The sequence below is a fragment of the Pholcus phalangioides genome, unplaced genomic scaffold, assembly GCF_987345545.1.
Source record: "Pholcus phalangioides strain wild (caught in Gottingen) unplaced genomic scaffold, Ppha-v1.0 ptg000042l_1, whole genome shotgun sequence".
Taxonomy (NCBI): Eukaryota; Metazoa; Arthropoda; class Arachnida; order Araneae; family Pholcidae; genus Pholcus; species Pholcus phalangioides.
The window spans coordinates 33,997,516-34,011,147 of NW_028301628.1; the positions used below are offsets into that span (position 1 = coordinate 33,997,516).

The following is a 13,632-nucleotide window of genomic DNA, read 5'->3' on the forward strand; positions in this document are numbered from 1 at the left end:
CACCAAAGCATCGTTCCGTGATGTTGTCAGATGCAAGAATAACATCACCATAGCGTCGTTCCGTGATCTTGTCAGATCAGATGCAAGAATAGCATCACCAAACCCTCATTCCGTTATCATCTCTGATTCAATATTAATTTCGCGTGGAATAGTTTTTCGTTATTTCTCTCAAATTAAATTCAAAAATAACATCACAAAGGCAAATAACATCATCTCTAAACATAACGCAAGTCTTTTGGGGAATCTTGTATTATCAAATGTGAAGAGGATATCTTTCTATATAAAATACCTCAACGGGTAATCGAACACCACGAATTATATATATGTATACTAGCTGTATCTCGCGGCTTCACTCGCGTGAATTTGGTCATCTCAAAATTGTTCTGAAATGATTTCCCCCCCCCCCCCCATGTAACATTTCCACCACGTTGGGGGTTAAATTTTCAGAAATTCCGGCGTAGTGATTCCCGGTATTATAAAATATAATACTCACAAAATTTCATATTTATAGCTTCTGCTGTTTGGACTCCACGATGATTGAGCCATATAGAACCCACCCACCCATATGACCCCATTAAATGTTGAATTTTAAAATATCCCTTTTTAGCGAGCTTTTGAATTACAAACTAAAACTACTGACTACTATAATTATTTCATAATTATTATAGCTATAAAGCGGATTCCGCTCAGCATGATTTCACTATATAATCCCCTTCTTACTGTGTTTTTACGTCATGAAGTAAAATTATTGACCAAATTTCATAATTATAGTTCCAGTGGTTTTGTCTCGGCATGATTTCTCTATGTAACCTTTGATCCCCGTATGACCCCATTAGGGTTCGAATTTCGAAAAAAAAACAAGCCTTTCTTAGTGGGCCTTTACTTCATGAAATGAAGCTACTGACCAAATTACATGACTATAGTTTCAGCGGTTTTTGTTCAACATGATTTCTACACATGTCACTTTCAAACCCCCTGAGATGTCGAACTTCGAAAAAACCCTTCTTTGCTTTTTTTTACGTCATGAAATAACACTTCTGAACAAATTTCATAATTATAGCTTCAGTGGTTTTGACTCGGGATGGATTTAATACGTTTCCTTTGAACCCCTTAGCGGTCGAATTTAAAAAACCCCACTTTGTGAGGCTTTACGTCATGAAACAAAACTATTGACCAAATTTGATATTTAAAGCTTCAGTGGTTCCGGCTCGGTGATGATGAATCAGTTAGTCAGGACATCACATTATATATGTAAAGATTATACAATCCAAGGAAGGAATATTGCATATGTTTCTATAACTTCGTGGTAGAGCATTCGAACAGCAAACGAGATCCCGGGGTTCTAATATCCGTTGAGGTAAGGATGAATGTTCTTCCTAAAATCATCATCTCCAAATATAACCCGTCTTTCGGAAAATTTCTATCAGAAAGCTGTTGTTTCGTTATTTTCTAAATTCGAAACCAATATCAGAAAGGCGTCATTCTGTTAGCTTCTCAGACTCAAGAACAACAAAGGCGTCGTTTTGCTGTTCAAATTGAAGAATGACATCATAAAGGTGTCATTCCGTTATTTTCCCCCATCAGATTCAGGAAAAACTTCACAGAAAAACGTTATTTCATTATTTTCCTGAATATTTTAAAGTACATTTCTGAGTCCAGAATATTTTCACACAGGTATGCTGTTAATTATGCATGCATTCGAAGAAGGCTGACTGATGGGAACCCTTATCTATGCAACATGCTTATTAATTTTTTCTTTCTTCCTTAAATTCATCGTCGCACCAGCCAGCTGTTAAAAACCTTCATACGGATAGCGGAGAGTGACATCATCCTAGATAAATCGCCACCTGGTTGCAGTGTCAGCAGTTGCGGGCTTTGGCCTAAGTTCGGTCCGACCGTCCATGTACAGTCTCGTTCAGTGCACACGAGCTGTAAGGAAAGATTGAGATACGTTGCCTTTGTAGTTCAGTGGTCTAGGGAACTCACCCGGGAAGTAAAAGGACGTGGGTTTGATTCCCTGCGACTGTAGTTTAATTTTCTCTCTTTCTGTATGTACATTGGTACATTACAAAATTGGTTGCGTGTCGATAAAAAATACTTACTTACTTTTCTCTCTTTCCTAAACTCATCTTCGCATCAGCCAGCAGCAATTTTTTTTGTATGCTTATTAAAGACTTAATGCTGTCGGTGTTGAGGAAAAAAATACTATTATATAAAATAAGCAAAAACAAACAAGTCTTTCCAATAGAACAAATAACTGTTATTCCATTGATCCAATAAATTTATGTTGAACTTTTTTATAGGACACACGTACCAAAAATACTTCATTAGGTGATTAGAATTCGGAATTCAGAATAAAAAACTTTTTTTTTTCATCACCCATGTCAAGATTCTAATCGATTGATTCTTCCCTTCTTACAGTCGCTAAAAGAATTTTTTTCTTTTGAAACGATTCACTCAGGCTGATTACTGTGCCGTAATTTAGTATTGTTATAGTTCCGAAAGCCTCGCATCTGAATCCCAGAACACTCAATAAAAGTGTCGTTCGGATTCTTTTTCACAACTGTTGTTGCGGTAGTTTATTCTCTTCCCAAAGGTAATAGTTTAACATTCTTCTTTGCTCCAGTTTTCTAGATAATTTGCATTCTATCTTTCTAAATGCCGATTTCCTTGTTTGGGATAAATATGGATGGTATCATCGGAAATCCTATTCTCAAATTCAACATTTTTATTAGTACCTACCGATTTCTGATAAATTGTGGATGTACATAAGACCCATTTTCCATCTCACTTGTTTGAAGCTCTAGCTCTCTAGGTTGTGAGGCAGGTGCTCACCAATGAAAAATGACGGAAAAAAAAAATATATAAATATATATATATATTGCTACAGAAATGTACCCTCTAACCTTTTTTTCCTCCAGCTAGTGAGTGCATTCGCTTCTATCTCACCTACACAGACCTGTTGGTTCTCTGTACACAGAATTCTGATATTTCGATATCTGCGTGATATGAAAAAATAAAATTCTACCATTATACAACATAGGGTATTTTTCTCCACTCAGCAAAAACATTGTACAGGGAAACATTTTCAGACTAAACGTTCATACTTTGCAAACTTAATTCACCATGAAAAAAATTTGTCTTCCTTTGTTACTTTTGTCCATAATCAAAAAACGGATAGAAATTGAATTTTATAAATGAAACCATGAACTCTAGAAAATATTGAAAAGTATGCAGTATAGTATTATATTAAATGCAACAAACATCATTGAACTGGAACTTCAGTCACCTATCAAGAAATACACAACTGTGTTGATACTTTAAATGTGGAGTTAAAGTTTTTTGATAAAAAGTCATTAACGAATGATATTGATAAATATAATTTTGAGCAATAATATTTATTTAATTTACAAGTTGTTGTTTTCATAAGGTGGATTATTATCTGTACAATACAATACCGAGAGATAAATTAAAAGTGAGGAAAAACTAGATTCAGTTCACATTTGAATCTTATTCTTTCTGTTAGAATTACAATAATTAGAACCTAATCCTAAATATGACATAGTGGCCTATGGGTTCCGACTGAAATTGGCAAACAGTGCATACCCCTGAGTCATTTCTTAGCCATCCTGGACTAGTAGTGTGATTTTCGCCATGGTTGTATATGTTATTATTTTTAAACTACTTAGAGTTAAATATTACCCATATTGGGTTATTAATCTAGGGGGAAATGAAAGCTTAAGTAGGCTGGAGGGGAAATAAAAAGCAGAAAGTGTCACTCAACAGGGCAGTGACAGAATGTCACTTCATCAGCCTGTTAGGATGTCATTAAGTTGTAATTAATGCTATTCTTTTAACACTAATCATTCATCATAATGCATATATTACCTACTCTCATTTGTATATTTAGCGTCAACCATATATCATATTAATAAATGCGATTATATGTTATTAAATGCAGTTAATTATGATTATTTGATTAAATATATATTATCTACAAAACTTGATATTTTGCAGTTGGTCTAATTATTTACACTATATATAGTTGCTTATATACATTTTTCACAATCCCGGTACCCCCGGTCTTTTCATAACTAGAAAGTTTTTGGGTCTGGAGAAAGCTGATATCTGATCTTTTGGGTAAGTGGATATTTCCCTAAGATGTTGGTATTCTGACTCTTCAAGAGTTTGGAACAATAATTAGAACGATTATATCTTGCGCATCTTATGTTAATTTACCGCATACAAACAGTGACTGTTAAAATTTTGAAGCAATCTTGGCAATGCTCTAAAATTATTTATCACTATTATACTGCGCTGACTTTTTCTATGCGGTACATTAATCAAGACCTGGTCATCAATTCCAATCGTGAAATCACAAAAGTTATATTTTTTATTTCATAGGTAACAGCAATAGTTCTAATTCAGGTAATGTTTCTGACGTAATATTTATACAGAGTGATTACTGGATTCTTTTTGCTGCATTTTACTCGCATACCGTTCATCTCAGACGCATACTTCCAATCAGGGAAAAGTATCGAATCAAAGTGTGGAACTCAGATACACCAATTATGATCTAAGGACTTGTACAGCTATCAAAATAAATAAATAAATAAACTTTTCACGGGCACCCACTGCTCAAAAATCCGATTAGAAAGTTTTTATCCTATCTCTCCCGATGCCCAAAATACAAATACAAATACAAATACAACGCCACAACAGGCAAATTGCCCAACGAGGTGGCTGACTTAAGAACATCATGGATCCCCGAGCCCCTACCTACTACTGCTACACCACACATGCACCCCCCCCCGCGGAACCCCCCAACGAATCGGTAAATGCGGGAATGTGCGTGTACGTGTAGTGCAACCTGACGTATAGTTTGTTTCTGTGTAATGCTTGTTATGTGTAGTGCTGTCATCTGCCCCCAGTTTTACTAACTATGAGTGAAGTGTTATGGCTGAATGATTTACCGTTGTAGGACTGTTGCTCTCTGTGGCGAGACTTTTTAACGGGGAGATCGGCTCGCATTTGCGCCTTGAAGTTGGGAACCACAGAAAACCAACTTCAGCCGACCACCACTGTGGGGTTCGAACCCGGATCCTCGCATCACGAGTCCGGCACTATAACCACTCGACCACCACAGCGGCAACTGCAAGGAGAGAAAATTTATGAAATAATTACGAATAAACATTAAAAATTGGTAAAACGGTTTACCCGCGTTTAATGCTGTTTTCCCCACTTACCTCGAAAAACTCAATTTGCACTTAGGCCGGTATTGCAATATAAAAGTTTGATGAACGATTTTTTTTCAAAACTTGACAAAGAACAACCAATAAACGTATCGTGAATGTAACCAATGGATTCATTGGTTGTTTCTCTCAAGCTTTGCAAAAGATCTCCTATCAAACTTTTATAGTGTAATTTCGGTCTTAGAAACGTGTATTGTTTCAATCAGGAAAGACAAGGTAGCAACTTTCTAATTGGAATTTTGATCTCAAGGGGTGTCCGTATAAAAAGTTGATATCTTTATTTTAATTTCTGCACAATCCCTCGCAACTTAAGTGACGTATCTGAGTTCTACACGTTATTTTGATACCTTTCTCTAACAGAAAGTATGCCTCTGTCTAGGATCAACGGTTCGCCAGTAAAATGTCATGTGTGCTGTTACAAATGTACCTCGCATATTTCACTATATAGTACTGACTGTCGCAATATAATCTTATACATTGTACAAGAGTTAAAAGAAAAGAACATTGGGTTATTTTAAGTTAAAATTTTCTAAACACATGTCAGAGACATTATCATTTCTTGCAGATGATCATTGACCATTATGACCAATGTACTGTGGTAGCCAATAGTCATAAAAAAATGTGCAGCAAGACGCAAAGCTATTACGAAGGAATTTTTTCGGAGAATTGCTAACCTATTTTTCAGTCTGATACAGTCGATAACGTATAAATGGCTTTTGGTAAATTTTCCGGAATCATTTTCTTTCATGTTTGATAGCCTTGGCAATAAAAGTTCAGTAATGAAAAAACACAGTAATGATCTATCTACACAAGAAAAATACACAGTTTGTTGAAAGTATTCGTAAAACAAATGAATTGAAAAGATTATTGCAATTTTATACACTGTCTGGCCACTTTATTTTGACCACCTGACAGTTTTAAGTAAATGAGCTATGGCCCTACATTTTTGTGTGATTCGGGAACGTAAATATAATGCTTTAACTCACATTTTGCCGCGCATATTTGGTTACGAAGGTTTTTAGAGGAACACCAAAAAATTGAAAAAAGTTTTTTTCATCAACTCTGCATCAGGAAAAGCGCAATTAATTTATTACTTTGACAAAATATATTTAACTTGCTTTTTGTAATGCTCGTATGCATTTTCGTTTAAATACCTCGTATATTTACGAAGATATAAAAGCTTTATCGCCAAATTCGCATTAAAAGTTTTTATCGTATGGGTTTTGCTTATAACATGCGGAGTTTTCAACCAATTTATACGACACTTCAGAGACTTGACATGGAACATACTTAAATGAATTTGAAATGTAAAAGTTTAGCATTGGATTACATACGAGAATTTTAAATAAATGATTTTTAATTATGCATGTGCAGGAAATATCTTTTTTTTAAAACTTTTTATAATTTAGGTGCCAGATACATAGTGCAATTTATGAAAAAAATTAAGTTGACTGTCGTGAAAACTCAGAAAAATGTCGGGGACACAGTAAATAAAAACTCCAGTAACTTGAAAGTTGCTGTATGTTTAGGGATTTTCCACAAAGATACATCTTGATTTTTGCCATTTGATTATTTTCTTCTCAGTGTTTTTTAATAATTGGCTTCTACACGTATTATGCACAAGCATTTCTCTTAAAAAGCATCAGACATATATCTACGTTCATTCACATTGCTGCTGGCTTATTCTAGAAATAATCAAATGTCAGAAAATAATCGACGAATCAATTTGTGGAAAATCTCAAATCATCCAGCTACTTTCAACAAGCAACTGAAATTACTACTCACTGTATAGCTGACACATTTCTGAATAATTTTTGTGTCATTCAACTGGAATTTTTACATAAGTTTCATTATATATCTCGCAACCAAATTACGGAAAAGTTAAACTGGTACTTTCTCTGCATGCGTAATTATAAATGATTTACTTAACATACTTATATCCTAGAAGATGGTCGTATAAGAGACATTTATATCTTCGTGAATATACGTGATATTTTTACAAAAATGCATACGAGTATTGCGCAACCAAGCAGATATTCTGTGAAAGTTACAAATCATTTGCAGAGTTTTATGATACAAGGGTTGATCGATAATATTTGTTGTTTTTTGAGGTTTTGCGTCGGTTCCTCCTAAAAACATCAGTGACTGAATCTGCACTGGAAAATGTGAGTTCAAATATTATAATTAAGAGCCCGAAATAACAGAACGAAATTACATAACAATGTGAGGCAGAACGTATTAATAATACGCTTCTATTATATTATATTATACTTATTATATATTATGAACAATTATATTATATTATTAATTATATTATATTATTATATATTAAAACGCGCGTATTAATAATAAGCGTCTTTAATACGCTTTGATGTGAGGCCATTGCTCAGGGGTGCACAACCTCCGTCCTGCCGAGGGTTTCCAGCTGGCCAGCGAAAGGTGTTCAGTGGAAACTATCATCACACGCAACACGATAATATACCTGGACTGAACATATTTCCTTCATACAAATACCGGGAATTGGGATCCACACGAGATTTAATTATCTCATTATGTAATTTATAATCCATGAAAGTTATCTCAATTTTTGACAAAAAATTCGTGTAAACCCAATTGAGTGACAAAGTGAGGCAAATGGGATATAATTTACTAAAAAAAAGTTGGTCGGTCAAAATTATGAAACAGATCAAACGGGCACCCCATATATATATATATATATATATATATATATATATATATATATAAAGTTTCTGGCTAGCCAGAAGTAACAATATTTGAACATGAAATACCAATACTGAATATCTGGGCAGTGGACTGAAAATATTGTGCATCCCTAACATAGCTGATTTGCTTGAAACTGCCCAGGTGGTCACAATAAAGGGGTCACACCGTGTATACAGATTTTGTTTGATATTTTTACAGCTGATTAATAAATAAATGAATAAGTAACTATATTTTTCTCTTGCAGATTCTAGAAATGTTTGAGCACCGATAAATAGTGTGAATCCAATGACGAACTTATCCGAGCTCTTCGAACCAGATAATGTCACCAGTCTGACGACCGATACCATCATTGTCTTCGATGTGAGCGACATTGTGCTGGCTTCATTCTTGTCGCTCATCATAATAACCACCATCCTAGGCAACACTCTCATCATCGCGGCCGTGGCCACGACCAGGAGGCTAAGAACCGTCACCAACTACTTCGTGGTCAGTTTAGCGGCATCGGATCTACTCGTGGGTTTGCTTGTGATGCCATTAGCCGTCGCCAAGGAAATCGCCGACGGCGAGTGGTTGTTCGGTACCATAGCATGCGATATTTGGGTCTCTATGGATGTTATGCTCTGTACGGCATCCATACTTAATTTGTGCTGCATTAGTTTAGACAGGTGAATTTTGAAGATTTTTTCCCCCTTGAAACGTGTCTTTATATCATGATATCCTTGTAACATAAAAGAAAAATTACATATTATTCACACTCGCCAATGTTCCGCTTACGGCTGTGCCATTTCGTTGGAAGAGAGAGCGCGCTCTATCACCAGCAGTATTTTGCGTGAAATAAAGAAGGCAGGGTCGTGTCTCCACAGTGGTTGTATATGGTAGTTCACATGCCTGGTTATCTGGAGCAGCGTGTCTTAACCTATGATCCACGAACCAGAGACGGTCCTTGACGATGAATTATGTTGTAATGGCAGACTTGATAAAATTATTCATTCGTTGTAACTGACATACGAAAAATCAATATGGGTTAAAATATAATTATACCTTTATACTTAGGTAAACCATACATCATCGAGGAGAATGGGGGAAATTGCGATCTTAACCCTAGAATGGTACCTAAAAAAATCTATACGTAATGCTATCTATACGAACTACTTCTCTTAGATGTATAGGTACCATTCTAGGGTCAAATAAGCGATATCGCTAAATTTTGCAAAAATTGCAATTCATCGTATTAAATGCAATTTGCTAATTGAAGTTAAATTGCTGAAGGCTGTGGAAACAAAGTGCTGCTACAAATCGCAGTTAACAAAAATGTACAGGTATTTATCGGAAAAAATATTTAAATGATCTGACGAGCATATTTCATTGAGAAAAAAAAAGGTAAACTGGGATCTTAAATATTAAACCGTAAAATACGGGTCCTTGCCAGTTGCCATCAATAAACCATTGTCACTATCACCGATTGTAATTAAAATTGTTGAAAAATGGCGGGAAAAAAACGTGAAACTGACAAATATTATGTGAGATGATAATTTGCGTGTATTACACGGCTTTAGTAATTATTACAAATTCAAATAAATATCGTCAAAAAAACGAGAAAAATGTACAAAGAAAATTAGAGGTATATCCCGTAATACAGGACAAAAGTGGTCCGTCATTCAGACATTTTACCGGTCCGTTTTCAGAAAGTGTAACACAGATTTAGAGCACCTGATTTTCATTTCCGGCAGAGACCAGGTGACTTTTGTTTCCTAGTTCAGCTCGGCATAATATTTAAGAAAAGGCCATTTTCAATGCACGTTGGGGCCGAAAAAAGTTCGTCTGACTCTTTTGTCACCACCCCACCTGGAGGTAATTTCCTAAAATTAAAGGAAACTATACTAATTCCTCTACTTCAGTGCCTCACACCACAGTGCGCGAAATGAGCAAGGCATGGTCGGGCATCCAGTGGTGTATATGGAAGCGTATTAGCCCGATTGTCAAGTCACTTGGGCTTCATTCTCTGCGGTGTTCACTTGAGTCATAATAACCAAAAAAGTCGATTTTCTTGATATCATCCAATTTTAGAAATCGAAATTCTTGGTTCGAATGCAGATTACGGTCCACATAAATTAATCGCAACAATTGTGTTACTACTACAGTTTCTTTTACAACCCCGCGAACAAAGAGAGGAACAAATGCACTCAAAATCAACACACAGAATAGATATAATAAATCAACATAGCTGTTTGGCGAATGGATTTGGCTGTAAAATTCATTAATGGCACGAAAATGAAGAGTATAGTACATTTCAACCAAAACACGCATTATACATGCTCCGCTATTGATTCATATCCACATATTAATTCATGAAAAGAAAATATCTGAGTTTTATTCTAAAGTTATTTCTCGCGAAAACAAATCCTCGCGACTTCAAGAAAAAAAACTCATTTCAAACAAAATCGATTCGTGTTATGTATACATAATATACTGTATATTGAGGCGAATGCGTGTTTGGCGCCATTACACTGAAGAAATTCCCAAAAATATTAATTTATATTTTGTGATTTGCATTGCACTGAATTTTATAAGTAAAAAATGGTGTTGCGAATAATTTTTTTGAATTTTCTGTTATCATTATGAGGAAAAATACAGCATATACATTTTAACATAGTGGAAGAAAAAGAAAATTATACATTAAAATAAAAAAAATAATTTAGAAAATGAAATACGCGTATATATAATTCGGCATCTCCAAACAAATGCAGAAATTTCCAGCGAAAACCTGTTTTTTCTATTAGAAATAAAATGATATTATTTTATAAAATTTTTGAATTAATATCAAGGAGAAAGAATTCACGCATGAAAATGTCTTTGTATCCATATGAAAATAATTCAATTACGAAAAAATTGAATCTCATTTCAGTAAAGCGCAGTGACGTGTTTTCTTATTGAGAATGAATCGGAGAAAAATATTTAGTTTTTGAATGCATTTTCGATACTACATTGTATTGTTAACATTTGATGTCTCTCTCGAAACATTTTTCTACTTCTAGGAATTTTATTTTCGCTTATTACATCCAAAACAAAAAAGATTTAAAAAATTTATTTTAATTTTTGAGCATTTTCTTTTCATAGGCAGGTATACATTACTGCCAAAGCAAGAAGTGCGGCCGATTCCCTAATTAACCGAGAGTTTTGGCCAAAGTCCGATTTGCAGAAATGTGATTCGGGCTTTTCTTCCGGTCGATTCTCGAAGTGACTGGAGATCTTCATTGTCAACGTGTTATAAATTGCTATATACAGGGTATATAGGCAAGGTGCCACATGAGGCTCCTGAGAAACCGGGACACATCCCAATTAAACACCGGGACAAAATACAGAATTCCTAATTAAAACCGAGACAAAATACGAAATCAATTAATAAAAACTGCGGCATTTTAGAAACGCTCTTTTGAGGGTCATTACAGTATAAAATTGCAAACTTACTATGCATTACGAAAATATTATGACACTGCTTCTACACAAATCGCCAAAACGAGTAAAACAACAGTAGAGAGCTGTGTTTGTCGGATGTCCCGTATATACGGGATTGAAAAGCGTTCACTGTGAAGAGGGAAATTATTTTTTTATTGAATCTTTTCAAACCTTTTTTAATTGCGCAAACAGAAACCCTTTCTCTTCACGATCATTTTTCCGAAACTTCAAGGTACTTCATAAGCTATGGCATTTGTTTGTGCAGATTTTTTTTTGAGATTTTTACTTTTATTGAAGATTTTAGCTCTCTCTATTAGCACTACAGGGGACAAAAATCAGTTAAAGTAGTTAAATGTACGAACTGAAGACAGCTTAGACACTTCGAGCCCTTCGAGTTAAGGTTTTTTTTATAATTCAGGCATGAATATGAATGAACGCCAGAACTTTGCCACTGGACTTATCCCTTATAATTCAGGCAATATATTCATTGTAATTTTGAAAAGTTTTATCTAAAACAAAGTAAAAAGTACAAAAAAACAACCGTTTCACCCGCATTTAACGGTGTCAGCAACTTTGTAATTGGGTTTTCTTGAGCACAGGGTGTTCGTAGGAAAAGTGTTTATATATATATATTGCGCTATGTGAGAGTATGTGAGGGACTAGAAGGTGCCTCCACCCCGATGACAAACATTTCGGTACCTAATGTCACAATTAGTCCGTAGTATGTTCGCTGTGATTCTATGTATGTGTTGATCTGCTTTTGCAATGGCCTTCCTATAGTTTAAGCAAATGAGAGAAAAAAAGTATTTTCCTTCAGTTCTTGATCAGTTTCTTTCAGTTGACCAGATTCAAATTTCTTTTCTGAAAGAGATTTTCTCAAGAGATCTATGAAACGTATTATACATTTAAGAAATTATCTTGATATATATACAGGGTAATTATAATTAAAGTTCCCGTATTCTGATTAGTTTCTCTCAAAAAATAGTCATCTGAACACTGTCAAAGTTTCAGGATATTTTGATGAGACAATGCAAGAGAGATTTATGCAATAAAAATACTTAAAGTATTGACCACCAGTTGAAAAAGTGGTGTTTCTTTATTGTTTTCTATATTTCTATGGTCCATATGCCAAGTTCCAATGGAGTACGTCCACCAGAATGGGTGCTACATAGGTCTGTAGAGCAGTGTCACTATACGAAAACTACTCAGGCCTCTGTTGCGTCCATTCTGGTGGACGCATTCCATTGAAACTTGATATATACGCTTTATGGACATTGGGGGGGGGGGGGAAAATGCAAAAAAAAGCACCACTTTTTTACCTGATGGTCAAAAATTTAAATTTTTTTCCCCTTTTGATTGCATAACTCTCTGTCCCATGGTCTCATTAAGATATCCTGGAAATTTGGCTGTATTCGGATGTGTAGTTCCTAAGAAAAACTACTCAGTGTACTGGAACTTATAATCACCCTGTACATTAGGCAGTTCCATTCTAACTCCTCAGAATGGCTAAATAACAAAAATTGGAGGATTTTTGCTGGAAAGGGGAAAAAAAGTCCCGTTTTAGAATAGAATAATGATAAAAAAATGGAGTGATATTCAACATTTTGCAACTAATTATATGGGGGAACAAAAACAGAATTGTCCTGTTTTACCAATACCTGTTCACCATATGCCCGGTTTGACCAAACGGGATGCATGGTTAACGTACTTGGAAATGGGGCTTTTATGTATATAGTTGTCATTCGGTTATTGTTATCAGAAACCCCCGAGGGCCGATGTGATAACATTGAGCGGCGTGGACAGAGTTTTAATTTTTAGACAGAGAAGAAAATTCGAAATCGTTAAGAAAGGAAGGAGAGGGGTTCTAAGTTCCGATGTTATCGCATTTTGCAGCGTGCACTATATTTTTGTAATGACGTTGTTTGTCGAAAGAAAATACCATTATAATATGCTATGTTAATGAATTTCTCTCAATTTAAAATTCTTTTTCAAATTTATTGGATCGAAATTCCTCTGGAAGCGATTCGTTGTGCTCCTTGACCCACAAAATCGGTGTGCCCCCAACAAAAGGCATACTGCGTATCTCATTTGTGGCCCATCTCATTTGTGGCAGTAAGTTGCAATATAGCGATATGGCAGAGTAGGCGTTTGGTGAAGTAGACCTGAATTGTGCTCAGTTTTAAAGAAAAGAAAGACCAGT

The 13,632-nt window shown here is 35.1% G+C and overlaps 1 protein-coding gene across 2 annotated transcripts in view; it reads left to right on the forward strand.

Moving 5' to 3' along the window:
* LOC149064930 (octopamine receptor-like) overlaps positions 1-13,632 on the forward strand; it is a 115,610-nt gene that overhangs the window by 85,972 nt on the left and 16,006 nt on the right. For both annotated transcript variants that reach the window (XM_089254750.1, XM_089254751.1), the window contains one exon: positions 8,221-8,641. In XM_089254750.1, the coding sequence (XP_089110876.1) occupies positions 8,262-8,641 (380 nt within the window). In that variant the 5' untranslated portion in view covers positions 8,221-8,261. The remainder of the gene's footprint in view (positions 1-8,220; positions 8,642-13,632) is intronic.